Source organism: Leptonotus elevatus, chromosome 18 (genome assembly GCF_054856555.1).
Source record: "Leptonotus elevatus isolate MCC_2025b chromosome 18, RoL_Lele_1.0, whole genome shotgun sequence".
Classification (NCBI taxonomy): domain Eukaryota; kingdom Metazoa; phylum Chordata; class Actinopteri; order Syngnathiformes; family Syngnathidae; genus Leptonotus; species Leptonotus elevatus.
This window is the reverse complement of record NC_141256.1, coordinates 10185990-10204768: the sequence shown is the minus strand read 5'-3', so window position 1 is coordinate 10204768 and position 18779 is coordinate 10185990. Positions and strand designations below refer to the sequence as shown.

The 18779-nt window shown below is 40.6% G+C and overlaps 2 protein-coding genes across 3 annotated transcripts; one reads left to right on the top strand and one right to left on the bottom strand.

Annotated features, from left to right (window-relative positions):
* Window positions 1-9618: 9618 nt before the first annotated feature.
* On the top strand, window positions 9619-14571 carry gzf1 (GDNF-inducible zinc finger protein 1). Of its 2 annotated transcripts, none has more exons than XM_086061238.1 (8): window positions 9619-9817; window positions 10523-11340; window positions 11516-11699; window positions 11925-12088; window positions 12304-12398; window positions 12466-12633; window positions 12705-12862; window positions 13811-14571. In XM_086061238.1, the coding sequence occupies exons 2-8, from the start codon at window positions 10535-10537 to the stop codon at window positions 14300-14302; spliced, it is 2067 nt and encodes a 688-aa protein (XP_085917364.1). In that variant the 5' UTR covers window positions 9619-9817; window positions 10523-10534; the 3' UTR covers window positions 14303-14571. The 2 variants fall into 2 exon arrangements, with proteins under 2 accessions (XP_085917364.1, XP_085917363.1); XM_086061237.1 differs by lacking the exon at window positions 9619-9817 and adding an exon at window positions 9834-9882.
* A 1020-nt stretch (window positions 14572-15591) lies between these two features.
* Window positions 15592-18732, bottom strand: napbb (N-ethylmaleimide-sensitive factor attachment protein, beta b). Its single transcript, XM_086061239.1, has 10 exons — window positions 18533-18732; window positions 17855-17934; window positions 17592-17708; window positions 17129-17175; window positions 16885-16962; window positions 16663-16803; window positions 16365-16469; window positions 16208-16276; window positions 16079-16129; window positions 15592-15846 (listed from the first exon to the last, which is right to left on the bottom strand). Exons 1-10 carry the CDS (start codon window positions 18631-18633, stop codon window positions 15745-15747), a joined length of 891 nt encoding a protein of 296 aa, XP_085917365.1. The 5' UTR covers window positions 18634-18732; the 3' UTR covers window positions 15592-15744.
* Between the last annotated feature and the right edge of the window lie 47 nt (window positions 18733-18779).

The following is an 18779-nucleotide window of genomic DNA, read 5'->3' as shown; positions in this document are numbered from 1 at the left end:
GAATGCAAAATTGACGGCGGTGAGTCATCGGCTGGCGGTGTACAACATCACTGATGCGAGGGTCCCTGATGAGACAGACAGACAAAGATCCCCGCGGAAAGTCTGCCACGGCGATGCTGAGTTTCCATGGCAACCCAGCCCGACTAGAACATGACTTTTTTTTTTTCCTCCCTCAAACGAGGCGCCGTTTCAGGTCCAAGTGGTGGTCTTCTTGCCAGGTGGCAACTACAGAGGGAACATCGCGTTTGTGGCGACGAATCGGCATTGGGCCTCTGTGACCTTGCGTCCATGTGGTGTCAAAGTCAAGGTCTCGGCTAAGACATGTAAAGGAGGAGGGGGATGCTGAGCTGAATCTCATTGTTTTTGTTTGCAGGATCAGGGTCTTTAATTATGAAGTTACTGACAAACCTACCCAATGACTAACAGACCCATCTACTGTACGTACTTTATTTATCAACGTACTGACCGATCTATTTAGCTATCTACTGACCAATCAAACTTCATACCTATCGACAACTACTGATTGATTAACTGACCAGCCTGCCTCCCGTCCCGCCTACCTACCGACTTGACCTATAAAACTACGTACAGTGCTACCTCGGAGTTTGAACACAATTCGTTCCTGCAAAGTGTTCAAAGTCCGAATTGATCAACCTCCCCAAAAAATGTTTCCCATAGAAAATAATTAAAATGCAATTAATCCGTTCCCAAGCTCCAAAAACAGAAAATTCCTATTTTAATTCCTATTTATGTAAAAAACATGTACAGTATTTTAAACAATAAAAAATACCGTAGACGTTCAAATTCCGAGGTTCCACTGTACTGTACTACCTGCGGTAAAACTACCGGACCTGACGGATGTACTTACGATTAACTGACCAACCCTACCTATCTACCTGCTAACCAAAGTGTAGGTGAAATTCCCGACACTACAACTTCTCCAATTACTACACATGTCTTTTAATCATTGCTGAAATTTCTTTGCTCATAGTTCATTCAACAGCTCAGATAAGTTCTATCTTGTCCACATCTCACGAGCCTACGTCGTCTCGCTCCTCCGTGTAAACGTGTCAGTCGTGTGTCTCGCCACCCCACCTCCCACAACCACAAGCTCCAACTCGCTCTCCCCCGCGCCATTTTGGGTCATACTCAGACGGATGTCGACTGCCTGGAGAAAGTCGGTTGCTCTCAGAGCAAAACTCCTATCGAGGATTTTGCAAGCATTTGATCTGTTCGAGAACGAGCAAATGGTCATTCATAATTCTTTACATGGGGCAACGGTTTGTATCATTTCCACACACGTGTGGTCTCCTCCAAGGTAAACGGACCCAAAGCAAATGTGTGGGAGTCCATTTGACACTGTATATTGAGATGCGGTATATTTGACTTGATGAAAAGCAATTCGCCTTGAGCCGTTGAGTCAACAAGCAAGCGCGCTTCTCGGTAAAGCGGCGAACGCCGTTTATTTTACTGGGAGTCGCTTTCCTCGAACCGCTTTAAAAGGCGCGTCGGTAATCTCTGTGAAATCTCTCCTCCCCGTGGGCGATTTGCTCAGCTTGGGGGTTTACTCCTTAGAATTCTCTGTGCAGGTTTTGCTGTTAAAACCCTAGGAAAAGACCAAGACAAAACAAGGCCGCCAAGGCTGAATTTGCAAATTAGCTGTGGAATCTGGAATTTGTTTTAATATTACGTGAGGGATTATTTACAACCAAACCAGTATATCTGTTTCCGACTAAACCGACTGAAGTTGGAGGCTGTGAAGGCCCTAAAATGTCTGCTGCAAACCAAAATATCTGACTTCCTATCAAATTTATATCATGGGTCCTTGAGACCAACCAACCTACCTACCAGCTAACCACTTAACTGACCTACCAACCAAAATACCAACTGACCTTACCCAGCGACCGACCTACCAAACTACTTACTAGGACTGGGTTTAAAAAAATCGAATAATCGATATCAAATCACTTTTCCTTTTCAAGACCAATATCTATTCATAAAACCACCAATTGATTATTTTAATATTTATTTTTCCCATAAACTCTTAAGAAAGAAAGAAAGAAAGATTTTTTTTTCATATCTTAGATTTCCTGAAATTTACTGTTCACATGAATTGAAAAGTATTTTCTTACATTTATGAAAGACCAGACTTATTGCACTTTTAGACAACTTGGAATCTTTAAAAAAAAAAAAAAAAAAAAAAAAATATATATATATATATATATATATATATATATATATATATATATATATATATATATATATATATTTACAATTATTGAATTAGAATTGTGCAAATGTTTTGATCTCATCCTTGCTGATTTCAATGTTTGTTTACCATTTACAGTAAGTGATTATAACACGTGTTAAAATTTACTTTGATATTTAATATTAGTGGAGCTTTTCTCATGTCCTTGAATGAATTGAGGTTCTATCATTAATCCATATCGGATTGAAGTGATGTGAATCAAATCGAATCGGAAAAAATCGAAATCAAATCGAACTCTTGTGAATCGAAATGGAGTTGATTGAGGAAATTAGGATCAATACCCAGCCCTACAAACTACCTACCTAGCGATCAACTGATCCACCAACCAACCCACACGCCCGACTGACCTACTGTAACTATACTTACTGACGGACCTAGCTAACAATCTACCAACCTACAGATTGACAATTGTTGTGGAATTTTCAGTAATTAGGCGAGATCAATAAAAACATTTTTTTTTTTTTTTTTTATAATTATCAATTATAAACTAATTATTTTTGGCTTTCTTTATATTTGAAGCTTCAAATATACAAAAGTCTTACAGAGCAGTGTACAAGATAGTGGTCTGTGTTAAAATACAGATAAACTATAAACATGTCATGCTAAATAATTATTTTCCATAACAGATACCAACCAACCTAATGGTTGACTGACCGACCCACCAAGCAAACAACCTACCTATTCACCAACCTGAACTTACAGTACTAACTGACCTAGCAACCGATCTACTGTAACTACTAAAATTGAACTTCGTGGTTCTATCTTTTTTTTTTTTTTTTTAAAGACATACACCCATTTCCTGCAGCAAAAAAGCTCCCTGTTATTATTACACAAGACTGGAGCTGGAGCTCTGCCACGTTTCACAAGAGGCCAGTCGGTGCATCCGAGGGTTAACAATGCGGCTGCGGTCGTCCTCGCCGCAGGAAGGAAGATATTTGCTTTGGTTGTCACGCCGGGAAAAAAAATGAACGAGCGACTAACTCGGCTTTCCCGAGAAGAGACCCTATGATTTTCCCTTTTTTACGTTTCCTACATTGTGTCAGCTTTACAACATTACAATATTGATGATGATAAGCTGCTTTTATGCTCGTATAAATATATATATATTTTTTTAGAGGGCGGGAGCAATATTCCGAGAGAAAAATTCGCAAATTTGCCACTTTATAAACTCGCAAATTTACGAGTCTTTTTTTCTTGCAAATTTGCAAGAAAAAAAACTTACAAGAAATTCACATAGCGTACTACTCGACTGTTTGTGCCAATACTTTTCGGTCGGGTTTCCAAATAAGGAGATAGTAATTGTTTTAGCATAGATTAACCACATCATGCTAAGCATTCGCTCTTTGAACCGTTGTGTACGGCCACTGGCCAGCGACAAAGCTTTTCAAATCACAAATCACTTTTCCAAGGTCCACACCCGGACCATCAAGCATTTAAGCTAATTCGTTCAAATGTATATTTACAAGTACATTTATGTTTCCAGAATTATTATTTACACATTCATACATTTTGGTATTTTTCTTGTACAAGTATCTAAATTGATGTGTCGAATCTTGCTGCTCTCCGTCATCCACTTGCATTTACCTATGGTGTGCTAGCATCTGATTGGACAGTGTTAGTCAGCTGATAGGGGATCAGGAAGTGTTGTCGCTCTGGCTGCGGTGAATGACGAGTAAAGTTTTAATTATAAAGTGGCAAATTTGCGAGTTTTTTTCTCTCGGAATATTGCCCCCGCCCTCTGAAAAAATATATTTATACGTGGCCCTACATATTGACTTGGTTGTTGACACAAATGTAAACAAAAACATATCACGTCGACAGTTAGCTAGCTAGCTAGCTAACTGCTTATTTGGGGGTGGAGTTACTCATGCTTGTGACCAAGTGTGTTGCGCAAGACTGATCGTGTTAGCCACGCCCCCAAAAACCAGGACAACTGAAATGGTGAGAAACAGTAAAATGCTACGTCCTCATAACTGATTATCTCTTTGTATTTTCTGACCTTTTTCCATCCAGAACACATCATATTGAATCCCTCCGCTATAGTACTGTTAACGTGGCTGCACGAGGGTTGAGGCGAGGGAAAATGGGAAAAGGATGGAAAAGCTGGGAAAGGCTCCAGAATCCGGCAACAGAGACCAAGCGTAACATTCCACATCAAGCCACATAACGGGTGTATGCGTGTGCGTGTGTGCGCCATATGTGATTAGAAGGTCCGAGCGGAGGGGGAGACGAGTGATGCAATTCCCCGGAAGCGAAGCCAATGAGGATACGAGGAGGGTGGCGGCGGCCAGGAAGCGAGGGAGGAGGAAGGAGGGAAGGTTGCTTCTGGGGGGGCTCCGCGGATGTGCTGACAAAACAGTTGCATTGGGGGGGGGGGGGGGGGGGAGCTTCATATCTACTAAGTATTTTTTTAATCAAATATTTGTAGATTTTTACCTAATATTTTTTTTAGTTTTGCCTAATTTTGTCCATTTCTTTGCATTTCTGTCCATAAAAAATAATGTCTAATATGTTTGATATCGTTGTCTTTTTTTAAACTATTTTGTTCATTTTAACCAAATGTTTTTATATGTTTTGTCTGATATTTGTGTATTTTTCTTTTGTCAATTTTTGTATTTTTACTTTGACTCCTATTTTTTATTTTTGTTTGATATGTATGAATTTATCTTTTTGTTGTATTTTTCAGTTTTTGTTTTGTTTTATTTTTTCAGGCAAAATGTAATGTTTTTGTCTAGGATTTTGGAGTTCTTTAAAAATAGTTTTTGGGCTAATATTTTTTATATTTTAGTAAAATATTGATTCTGTTTAATATGTTTTACTTATGTCTATGATCTTTTTTCATATAGCTGTCTCATTTCTTTTTTATTCTTGTATCTTCTTTTAATAATTTTTTTGCCTAGGAATCTTTGAATTTATGTATATTTCTGTCAATAATTATTATTTATTATAGATTATTTAGTTTGTTTTAAACATATCTTTGTTTTTTCTACCTAGTATTTTATTATGTGTAATATGTTGTATTTTTGTCTTATATGTGTTTATTGCCATGTGATTTTTTTTTTTGCTAGTGTGATTTTTTCAAGTTATATATTTTGTTTATTTTTGTATATATATATATATATTTCTGTATTTTGGTCAAACCTTTTTTTTTTCTCCCCCTAAATTGTTTTTTTTTTCCATCATAAAATTATGTGAATATCTTTGTATTTGTACTCACATTAGTCTTCTTTTGTAAAGATTTTTTAATTTAGCTATAATATTTTTACTTTTTTTTTTATCTCACTTTTATCTCCATGTGATATTTTTGCACATTTTTGCATTTGGTCTTTTTGAAGGTTAGGTTAGTTGCATTGTGGGAAAACACCTGCCACAAATGTGACCAAAAGAGCACATGAGTTACTTATTACGGCTGGGATCTATTTTAGCTGCAGTAGGTAAGCCCTCTATTTGTGAACACGGCGGCAGTGGCAGTGGGCGTCCGTCCGTCCGTCCTCGAGGCGTCTCAAGTGCGGGATTCTGTTACAACGGAGGGAACACTGGCAAGGACGAATGAAGGAGGAGGATGAAGGAGAAGGGAGGGGAGGGGAAGGGAGCCACTGGGAACACAGTCGGTGAGTCAGAGGCCACAATAATTCCATCTCGGAATTCCGTCTATCTTTTCATCAATGGGGGATGGAGAGGCAGAAATGATCAATGAAATACAAAGGAGCATCTAAAAGTGATCTTTTTAATGCCTTTCATTTCATGAAAATGAGTCTGCGGGCTTGAGATGAAACCGTCTTTGTTTAGCACGTTCCCACACTATTATTTTCTCATTTGCTCGCCATGTATTGAGTCATTCTGCGGCTTTGGCAAGGCAAGTTCTTTCCGATGAAGTCCTCGGACACTTTTAGGAAACAATAGGATTCATTACAGCGAGGTTGCCCGGATTTTATTGAGCCGATGCAGCCATTTTTCAGGAGAAAATCTCAAGATACAACACAAAACAATCATGTGGGACAAAGAGGATGAAAACTGAAATCATCAACTAACGATAGTCGTAACACTTTAAGCAACAGATGTTTGAAGACAAATGATGGGAGCAACACATGTAGCCAGACAATATCACAAGGCTTATATTGTTTATCCACTGAGACAAAACACTAATATTAGTGCCACTTAGAGTAAATATGAAAATTTTCATTTTTGTCTACGTGGCTGTATTGTAATGCTCGTGAAGAAACACATGATATGATATGATATATATATATATATATATATATATATATATATATATATATATATATACACACACACACACATTTTTTTTTACATATAACGAGCAAAATAAAAATAAATAAATAAAAACTTTGAAAATTTTTCAAATAAAAAAAAAAGTCGCTATCATCACATCTAGTTATTTTGTACTTTTCATATAATATTTTCGGTTGTGGTCCAATCGATTTTTAAAAATGTTATTTAGTATTTTCTGTTTAATATGTTCATATTTTCCCTGTTTGTGTATTTTTGTCAAATATTTTTGTATTTTTTGTTTTTAATAATTACATAATATATTTTGTCCAACATTTTGGTTTTCCCCCAAAGTATGTATTTTATTTGAGTACATTTTTTTGTATTTTTCCTATTATTTATTCCTTTTACTATTTGTGTGGGGGTTCTAATAATTGTGTCATCTTTTTTTTTCTCATATTTTTTGTCTAATATTCTGGTATTTTTCCCATTTGTGAAATTTTGTTTATTTGTGTAAAATCTTTTAGTATTTTTTTCCTTTTTTTTTTATAATTACGTAATTTTTTTATATTAGGATTTTTTGTCTAACGTTTTTTTTGTGCATTTTTTTGTATTTTTCCTATTATTTATTTATTTTATTTGTGTGTCGGGGGGATTAATAATTGTATTATCTCTTTTTTCCTCATATTTTTTTTTTGTCTAATATTGTGGTATTTTAAACAAGAACAACTTGGATATCATTTTCTCTCTAGCATAAAAACATGATATCACCTGACTGGCTGGGATGAATCACGTGCTTCTTACTGCCACTCTTTGTCCTTCACCTTGTCTCGTTGACTGTCTTGCCAACTATGAGGGGGAAAACAAAGCCAGTGAGTGTCCTCATCAGATCAACATGACACCGCCAGGTCTAGACTCTAGTGGTGTGGCATACAACCACTGCGGACAAGCCTGGAATCTTGTTTGTGTGCGTCTCCTGGCCATGATTTTGACAAAAGCTGGGCAACCGCATGTGCCCTATGCAAAAGTCTGGTAACTACAATTAAAAACTCTCAGGTCAAACAAAATCCATTGATGTCAATAAGGAATGCATCTACCTTTCAGTTCTGAGGTTGAAGGTTCAACTACGGGCTCAGGACTTCTTGCGTGGCTTCTTCCTGCATTCCAAAAAAACAAAGACGTTAGGTTCATTGACAACTCTAAATTGTCCAAAGGTGAGAATTGTTGTTTATCTATATTGCTCGTGCCCTGCGATGCGATTGGCTGATGTCTTCCAAACAAGATTGAGAATCACACAATCAAGTTAATTCTTTAACGCTTGTTTAACTTAAGACCGAAATGTATGATCTTAGCATCGTTTCTACTGAAGACAAAAAAATAAAGAGGAACGTGATCCAAAACCATTAACGTAATGATTGACATTTATTATTGAGTGAGCCTGAGGAGAGCGGAAGGCCAAACCGCCGCAGAACACCGAGCTGGACCCGGCGCGGTCGGTCTGGCTCGGCCCCAGTGCGCTCGTCTGGTACAAAGAGAAGACTGCGGTTCTTCTTGGAGTGCGTACACCACCGCGACACTGCTGCTTTGCTCTCTTCCCAGTTAGGTTGTGCTTTTTAGCATCTGCTGCGAGTATGAGTCATCTCTAAGAAGCTGCAGTGCTCTCGCAAGGACAGCCGACGGATTCGCTGCATCCAGATTTGACTGTTTAGCTGCAGAACGCGGAATTTATTTTCCGCGTATATCTGTCGTTACAGTCTGTTTGCATCGGGGCCCAATGGCAGTAACACGTTAGTTCCAGCAGACGGGGCTACACTACAGTTACAAATATTTTTAAGAATAAACACTATTTAACACCGCCCCCTGGGGGACAGGAGTGGAACTGCATTGCCCAACACATCAAGATTTTGTTTAAATCATTGAATGAACTGTTTGTTAGTTTTTTTTTTAATCAACCAAACAAATTTCAAGTTTGATGAGATGCCATTAAAGTCCATCACCTTGAATTAAGTCCAATTAAATGTTTGGTTAAATGGATACAGTGAGAAGAATAAAAATGAATTTGCGTGAGTACATAGCTGTGATCCTGCGCGCAGTATGAGTCACCGAAGCGAGGCAACACTGCAGGCTCACAGGATTCATTATGATAAATGGGAGCTGTATGGATTTCTTTGTGGAGACAAGAAACCTTGGCAACAGCAGAACACCCCTCTCACCCGTGCGAGTAGCTTTGCATGGATGCTTACAATGTGTTTTGCATCTCTGAAGATGATTTATGCCATTGTGAGTATGAATGGATTACCTACACTCCCCCCCCTTGAAGGTGGCTTGTTTATCAACTGTCTCTCCTATTAAACTCCAAGCTATTCATCAGTATGAACGGACTATTTAAGCACCTCGTTTGACGTACAATGTGCAGCACTAATTGCCTGCTGGATGTCAGAATTAAAGAGTTTAAAAAAAAAAAAGTGAAGATAATAAAATGCAACCTTATGTACTGTACACATAAACACACACTAATTGGCTCGCTATGTTGTCAAGCTGCGCAATGGCGCCACCTTGTGGACAGAGTGTTAACAAAAAGCAAATTGAGACTCCTTGCTGATTTTCTCATGGGTGAATTGTGAGAAATAAAATCAAAAGCAAATATATCAGCACAAAACATTAAGTGCTTGTATATATACAAAAAAATGCCAAAATGTGCCATTTTAACAACAAAAGACAGCCTTTTCCTTATTTAATTTTGTAGTTGTTTTTTTTTAACTGGTGGTATTTAGTTAGCTAAAAGAATTTATCCGATCCAGGAACATTCTTAATACTTACATTAGATTAAAAAAAACAAAAAAAACAATTAAATTTACTTGGGGATGTTTGTGTTGGCTAAACAGAGATAACAAATCCAAGAGCAGCAGCTGCGGACCTCGAATGCTTGAAGAAAGCACAACGAATAAATGCTGATCCAAGATCGGGTACTGAGCTACTGAATGTTTACATAAATATATCATTGCGCATGCGTACACTGTTGGCCTTCTTGGAGAACTACGGAGAGCCGTTGGATACAAACAACATTAATCGTTGTTGAAAAGCGAAACAGTTATGAACCACAGTTCGTCATTTACGATATTCGTAGGGTTGAAAAGTGTTCTCCGTATACTAGCATTAATGGGATGTATTTTTGTTGCAAGTTTTACACGCATTTAGTTACGTTTGCCTTCCTGTAGTTTGTCTAAGTGGACTTGCCGTCCATTCTTCCCCTGCGGATAAGTTCCGTGTGCGTTTCAAGCACAGGGATCAGTGGGCTGCCATTTTAGCGACCTTACGGTAAGAAACCTCTGTCTCCTCAACGCTATTCGCTGCATACACTACACTCACTCCCTCGTTCGATGGTAAAATTAGCAGCATGGGCCACGACCCCGTGTTTTTTTTTTTTAATGCAGTTTATTGATCGCTTTGCTTCGCTTGTTATAAATCGTATTGCTAGGTGTGCTAATATTTAGCCTAACAATAAAACACAGACAAATAGTCTAGTCGTTATTTTATTGTTTCTTACTGGAAAACATTTCAACATAAGCGCCTTTGGGCTTACATGTAACAGTGGCTATGATCTACGCTAGTTTTGCTAATTTTCCTATTACGGTTTCAAGGCCACTATTAGTATTTCAAGTTCGGTTGTTGGGTGGGAGAACCCGAAGGTGGTGGTGGCTCTTTAAATAATTTTTAATGTTCCATGTTTGTTTTATGCTTATCCTCTCTTCCTTCCTTCCTTTGATAAGTCCGTTTACAAAGTGAATATAGCACAGAAGCCTTTATTTATTTATTTTATTTGCTATCTGCCAAACTTGCCTTTTGCAGCGAGTTGAGTGCACTGCCACAAGGCAGCGCTCGTTTCTCACATTTTTCCTCACAAGTCAAAGCAAAATATGGTTCCATCCATGGCTCGTATCCCGAAAAACTCGCTGGTTCGCTCGTATCTAAAAGCACCATTGTTCCTATAAATCCTAAAAGTTCAAACTCCTTTTCCGTCAGATTCACTCCATAATGGGCATGGCGGTGGTCCAGCTCACCTCCCAAACACACCACCAGAATATCTTGGACGCCCTGCACCACCTGAGGCTGCAGGGACACCTGAGTGACATCACAGTCCAAGTTGACTACCAGGGTCACTCACAGGCGTTTCAGGCTCACCGGGTAGTCCTCGCCGCCTCTAGCGGCTACTTCAGGAACATCTTCCTGTCACCGGACACCACCCCAGACCACATTCTGCTCTCCAACATGCATCCGTGTGACTTTTCTGACTTTTTGGAGTTTGTGTACACGGGTAAGGCGGAGGTGGCCCAGAGCAGGATAGTTGACATGCAAGCGGCGGCCAGGATTTTGGAATGTGAGGAGCTATCCAGGGTTTGCGGCAAGAACTTTACATCCCAGTCGGAAGCGTTAGAGTCGTCATCACAAGTGACCAAGTCTGCTAGAAAGAAGACGCCGTTGAAACGTCAAGTGGCTTCGAAGAGCTCCGACGGGCTTTCAAAAAGACCTAAAGTGAAGACGACCAAGCTCAAACTGAGCTTGGGTGGCCGTAAAGTCTTGCAGAGGTGTATCCCAACTACCGATGAGGCGTTTAATGCTGAAGAGGAAGATGACGACACGTACGCGCGCTCACCCACCTCGCCTCACTATGATGAGGACACGCAGAGTCCGAATGACGGAGAGGAATCATTGCTGTTGTCCGCGGGCGAGGATGAGGAAGAGGGCGGCACGGCGTCCAAGCGCGCCTCCAAGGGGAAGTTCTTGTGTAATGACTGTCAGCGGAGCTTCCACTATGAGAGGAGCTACCTGAAGCACATGAGGTACGTGCTTGGTTGTCTCTCCCTGCTTGTGTGTGTGAAATTCAGGTTTGTAAACCCGTCTGACTAAATATATACCTGTAGATGGTGGTGTTGCATCACTTTGAATTTGAAATCAGCACAACCCTTGCTTAAGGGGTTCCAGTCCTCAACCCATTCTCCTCCTACTTTGCGACAGCACCTACCACGGAGTCAAAGCCGACCTGGTCTACCGCTGCGAGACTTGCCTGAAGACCTTCTCCAACCGCAGCAACCTGAAGATCCACGAGAAGCATGTCCACAGCAGCGAGCGGCTATTCCCTTGTGAGGTCTGCACCAAGACCTTCAAGCGTAAGAAGGACGTGGTCCGCCACCACAAACAGGTCAGGGCCAATTAGGGTGCAAAGGGGCGAAAAATGTCCGGCAAGTTTCTGCTAAATTTCCATGAGAAGTTCAGCTGGGGAATTTTGGAAACTTTCTGTTGGAATTATAAAGTTTCCACTTTTGAAAATTCTGGAGATTCGCTATTCTTGGACTAGTCCCCCCACAGGTGTCCTGACCTGTTCCTGTCACGACATTTTCCTCACTTGTCCGCACCACCTGTTTAGGTCCACGGCCCGCATGCGCACCAGTGCTCCGACTGTGGCAAGTTGTTGAGCTCCAAGGCATCGCTGATGTTGCACAAGCGGACGCATACCGGCATCAAGGCCTTCGTCTGCACCGACTGCGGCGCACGCTTCACCCAGAAGTCGGCTCTCAAAATGCACCACAGGTACCAGCTTGGTCAACAGAACAAATTCAACTCACAAGGGACCATATTTGTTTACTATATTACTATTGCACCAAATCTCAAACTGCTAACAATCAGTGCGCTTTGCCATTGGTGTCCCACAGGGATGACTACAGAGGCCCATTTTTTTCCTCCAGCAGAATGCCACTTTCCGGTTGGTCGTGTGAAGTATGACATAAGAGTGTGGTTGTGTTTAGGATCCACACAGGTGAGAAGCCCTTTGCCTGCGACGAATGCGATTCCCGTTTCACCCAGAAAAGCATGCTGGCCTATCACAAGCGCTCCCACACGGGTAGGATGACACCCAGTTACGATCGTCTCCGTTATGGCGCCGTTGTCAAGTTATTTTGTTGTTGAAGGTGAGAAGCCCTTCATGTGCGAGTCCTGCGGGAAGAGCTTCGCCTCCAAGGAATACCTGCGATACCACTCCAACATCCACACCGGCTCCAAGCCATTCAAGTGCGAGCACTGCGGCCGCGGCTTCGCCCAGAGGAACTCCCTCCGGCAGCATTTGACGGTGCACACGGGTAAGCATCAGATCATCTGTGGCGCGTAAGTTTAAAAGCTGAGTTTTTCTGTTTGCCCCGCCCCACCCCAGGCGAACGTCCTTACGCCTGCAACTACTGCGACAAGCATTTCACGCAGCTCAACGCTCTCCAGCGGCACCAGCGCATCCACACTGGTGAGAAGCCCTACATGTGCGGTTTGTGCAGCCGCACTTTCACCGACAAGTCTACTCTTCGCCGGCACACCACGGTAAGTAACAGTCTTGTAACTCAACTCACCAAAAGAACCCACAAAATAGAAAAATAAGTAAATAAAAACAAAAACTGACATACTGACTGACCAACAAACATAATTTGACACCCACTAATTTCAGTCACTAAACTAAGAAACAAACTGAAAACCGACAAACTAATTTGCATTACAGTGAGTAACGCGCCCAACTAAACTGGACAACTAACTAACTAGCTTAATAGCAAAATAAAATCATAAATCAACTAAAAACATACAACCAATTAACACTACGGTAACGCGGTCTCGTGACTTAACTAACCTAAAGAACCAACTAACGAAAAAAATAACTAGCAAACTAACAAATTAACTGACAATCCGACTACCCACCAAACAACAAAAAATAAATAACCAACCACTAACTTGATAGCGAACTAACAAATCATCTCATGACATCTTAACCAAAAGAACAAAAAAAAAAAAAACTAGGAATCAAGCAAACGAAAAAACGAACACACTGACTAACCAACAAATATAGCTAGCCAACCAATAACTTGATAGCAAACAAACAAACTGAAACCAACCCAAAAACTAGAAAGAAAAAACTAACCAACTGTTGACTCACTGGCCAAGTAACAAATGCACACAAAACAAACTAAAAACTAAACAAAAACAATGGATTAACCAATTAGACAAATGAAAATGAAACACCTAAGATAGAAAAAGAAGCAACAAAGCAGCTAACAACAATCAACAAAAAACTAACCAAACAATTTAGCAAACCAACCAACTAATTAACCAGTTGACTAACTAATGGACAAATATTAACTACCATCCATTTTCTGAACTGCTTATTCCTCACAAGCCTATCCCAGCTGTCTTCGGGCAGTAGGCGGGGCACACCCTGAACTGGTTCCCAGCCAATCCAGGCAAATATTAACTAGCTAACGGCATTTTCCTCCACTTCAGACTCATGATGCCAATGCTCCATGGAAAAACTACCTGGTGGTCTTGGAGGGAAACGTGGAGGAGAAGAAGTCCAAGGCTCAAGGCAAGGCATCAGCCCAGGAGAAGAAGAACCCTGGCAAAAAAGTGCAGAAAAGCAACGCCGCCGCCGCCGCCGCCCTGGTGCCGATCGAGCCAGTCGCCCTGCCAATCGAGAGGGCTGAGCTGGGGGCCGTCACCCTGATGAGTCACGGTGACCTGGGCGGGATTACCGTGGTCCATACCGAAATGCCGCCCGAGGCTCGGGTGGTGACATCGGATGGCGGTGATGTCATCACTTTGGACAGACCTCCTCAGAACTCCGCCATGTCATCCCTGCTGGAAGAGGCAGATGTGGCGCAGCCCAACATTCTCACAGTGGTCATATCTGATCAGATTTGTAAAGAAGAGCAAATGCGGCAAAGGACACTGGAGAGGAAAGACAACGACGACGAAGCGAATCCTGAAAAAATGTGAATGAAATAAAAATCGATTGGATTCCGTGCTTAACAATCATGGCTGTATTAATCACAATTTACAATTGTTTTGCATTGTCCTAAAATAATGTCATGAGTATTAAAATAATTCATTTTTTGAATTACAGCAGAAATAGTGGCCAACAGCAAAAGGGAGCACTGGAACGATAAAAAAAAATGTTATTTACTTTTTGTCCCAGATAGTTATTTTGTTATATATTTTTTCTACATTTTGCCATTTTCTGAACTTCATTAAAAGTTTTAACTTTAGTGTGTTTTGAGTTCTTCAGTGGAACACAAAATATATTTGTTTGCGTGATTTGGTGTATAAACAGCTGTGGAGCTTAATAAGGATAGAATACAACTTTATTGTCCATTCGCACAAGCACAGTTTTTTTGTTTTGTTTTTTTCCCCCAGAAGGATACTTTGGTAAGTGATTGGAAGCAACACGGGTGGGGGAGGGGCATGCTTAGCAAGGAAGGGGAAATGTCATGGAATGACAGCTCCCAAAATGGCAGCCTAAAATCGGTCAGAACAATAAAACAATCCTGAGGTATTACAATCACATAGAGAAGAAATAATCAGGTGGCTTATGTTATGCATAACAGTCTCATAACGCGTTTCTGAACTTTCTGAACCCGCGAGTACATCGTCAAAATGTATTTGGGAATAAAATGTAAATAAAATCGAATGCATATTTATAATGATTGCTCCAAACAATTCTGACTTTGTAAAAGTTAACCACAAGCGGTTTTGGAGCCTTTTAGCAAGGTTTTAGTGCACTTCTATTAACTTTCATTGCGTCGTTGACAAGGAGTCTTCTGCATGTTGTAGGTGTGACCAAAAAAGAAACAAGATTGAGGAAGCCATGCTCATGACTTGATGCCAATCGGCTATAACTGCTTCTATTCTGCCGTCATAGTGTCCACTGCCCTCACTCAGTTTCTTTTTATGGATTTTGTGGCACACTTGTTGCAATGCCAAAAGTACCAATAATGAAGTTATAAAAAGCATATTGTCACTGTCCTGTGAAAAACACTTATGTCCATTTTTTTTTTTTTACGTTTTTGGGAAGTCTGCATTCGGTTTCCTCCCATAAATGTAGAAAATGACAAAAATGGACATAAGTGTTTTTCCACAGGACAGCAACGATACGATCAGCACCAATTGTTTCTTTACTATCACACCTTTTTAACAACATGGAGTTAAAATGACGAATAAAAACACTTGAATGACTAACATAATAAAATGAGTAAAAAGGTACGCAGCAGTCCTCCACACGAGAGGCGTGGACGTGAAGATGCTTTACATTCCGACTGGATTTGGAGGGAAGCGTTACTGTAAAGCAGTGCTGTGGCGCGTACATGTGTGCGTGTCTGTGTTGGGGGAACCATGCGCGTGACTCCTTTGTCCCGTCAGTCTGCGCGGGCGTCCGCTCGCTCTCATTTGAGGTCTCCCTCGTCGCCCTGGATGGTCTTTTTGATGCGCAGCAGCAGGGCAGTGTGCCACTGGTCCAGACGCGAGATGGAGTCGAACTCTTTGACCTGTAGGGGGGCGGAGCCACAGCAATGGGAAAAAAAAAACTGCAATGGAAAAAAAAAAACTGCAACCTAATCTGTAAGCCTTTAAAATTAAAGGGTGGGGTGTCAATTGCTCACTCCAGTTAGCAGAGATTTACTGTAGTTTACAATGATTACTTACGTACTTTTTACCTCCTCTAAGAACAAACTGACCCATCTCTGGGATTTAAAAATCAAACCTCCTAAACGGACTTACCGCCTCTGTGAAGGCCTCGCTGTTCTGTTCCTCATGTGCCTCCAGCAATTTCTTAACAATAACAACAAAATATAAGTTATTTAAAGGAAAAAAATGAGGGGGGGAAAAAAAACGCTCAATAGTGGCTACCTTCAACAGTTTGCACTCTCTGGAGTCGGAGAAAGCCGGGAACATCTCCTCGTATTTCTCCACAGCAATCTGCGGTGGGGACACACCAAGATGAGATAACATTTTACAACCAGTGTCAAGGAAGCTGTTAAAAAAAAAAAAAAATTGGCACACTTGCCTTGGCGTTGAGCTCGTCCACGATGAAATGACACAACGCCGCTTTGAAGAAATACTCCTTGGCGCTGTATTTAAGCAGCGGGTTGTCCATCGTGGTGGCGCCGACCTGCGTATATTCATATTCATAAATATCATTAATCCTCATTTACACATAGCAATCACACCATTTGATGACATTAATTGTGCACACACATGTTGAGGATGCAAAGAAAGTGGACATTTTTTGTAATTGGTGTCCCACAAGGATCACTGCTATGCCCCATTTTGGCCACCCAGTAGGTCTACGGCTAAGCTTTTACCTGCTCATAGATCTCAATGGACTTCTGGTACTGCTCCAACTGAGCACAGTAGGCCCCCACCTTCAGCAAACACTTGTTGGCCGAACTGTTCGATTCCTCTCCTTTGTAGTAATCCGCCGCTTGCTCATAATGTGCAATCGCCTTTGCAGAAGGAAAACAAACCCTGTTAACGCATTCTCACGCAATTGTGCGACATAATTCCAGAATAAATAATAATTGTACTTTTTCGATGTCCACCAGGTCGGCCTCGTAGATTTCGGCGATACTGATGTGATGTTTGGCGGCGATGGTGAATCTTCCCTAGAAATGATTTATTATTAAATGAATTATTTAGTAGTTAAATGAATACCTGTCTATCAGTGTCAATCCAAATTTCGCATGATCTTTTTAAACAGTTTTTGTATAGGATATTGTTATTTTGTGTAACCAATGAGTTGTCTGGTTCGTATGTACTCTGATTTCTTACCATGTCTGTGTAAATATCGATGGAAGCATTTAAACACTTGATTGCCTCTTTTGGCAGCATAAAGAAAAGGAAAAGGAGGAGGCAAATGTTAAGACATGAAAAGTGTTAGTTTACTTGAAAGAACAGAAGTTAAAAAGCAGGGGACACAAAAAGGCTGCTGGGAAACAACAAATTGTGTACAACGGAAACCTCTCAAGTGATACTTTACTTACAGACTTATACAACAGTTAAGAATGTTAAAATGTGACGAATTATCCCCTACACCATTATTAAAAGTTTTCTTCTTTTTTTTTTCTATGGGATTTTTTTTATTTATTACGTTCCACCATAGAGACTTCACTGTAGTTTTATTTGTTAATCCACTAGTTTGAGCACTCATTTCTTAATGGAGGTAATGTGTGCTGATCTGGATGACTTTATAGATTAAGCATTCAGAGTTGATGCCATCGGTCCAGAGGCTCACCATTGGGATCGGACTTCTTGTATGCGTTCCCGGCGTCGATAAAACTGGTGGCGCAGTCGTGTTTGTTCTGCAGCTGCATGTGGAGGTGTGCTGCCTTGCAAAACGCTCCACCGGCAGCTAAAAAATTTGAAAAAAAGTGTTATCATTTAGTAGTCTGAGTCAGCATTAACGCGGCACCATCACAAAAAGCTGTGCAAAAAAATAAATTAAAAAAATTGCAGGTGTGTTTTTTTTTATTTTTATTATTCATGTTATTATCTTACCGCTCCAGTTCTTGGCCATCTTGAACATGTTGGCCGCTCTGCAGTACATCTCACAGGCCTCCTCCACTTTGTGATGTCCTCTGTGTAGAAAATAAAGAGATAGATGTTACAAGACGACATCGTGTAACCTATTGATTTGAATACATCCTCTGGAGAGTTAATTCTGATAGTAATAATAATAATAAACCAGACAGATACTCAATCGTGCTAAGGGATATGACGTCACTGCATGGTCAGCCACAGACTTACCAGCGTTAGTACACATTCATTTTATCATTTATTTATTAATTTAATTAGTGTTACTGCATCACATATTAAACCAAACAGTAAAATGCTGAATAATGCTAACTCTGTCCACTTCAAAGCTAAATTTCTAGTAAGTAAAGAGGATGTGGTGCCAAACTCGTTATTTCAATGATTAGGTAGCAACCATAAAGTAAGGGAGGGGGAATGTCGTAAAAATTAAAAAATAATAATGACGAGCTAGCTTGTTTAAAAGTAGCGGCTAATCAGTGAGTTAGCATAAACAACACGCGTCGACGCCCGTGTGGTTTTAGTATCTACATTTATTTGTGTTTTATGTCATTTATTAAATTAAAAAGCCGGTCCTATGCGTATGGAAACGGGCTGTGTGCCAATAATGTTGCCAGGTAATATATCACAGAGCAGCTTCCTTACCCGCCGAACATCCCTCCCAAAAAAGAACCCGACGACTTGACTTTCTTGTCAGCGTCGGCCATGAGCTGTATCGCTTCCTTTTCTTTTCCGCTGTTGTCCATGTTTTTAGATAATAAAGGTTGAAAAGAACCGCAGGGGATTGAGTTGTCAGAGCAGGGATTAGAGGGCGGCAGGTTTACGCAGTAGTGTGCCTGTTTAGTGGGTTTGGTGGTGCATCGTGGGTGTTGTAGTTCTTTACAGCGTCTGC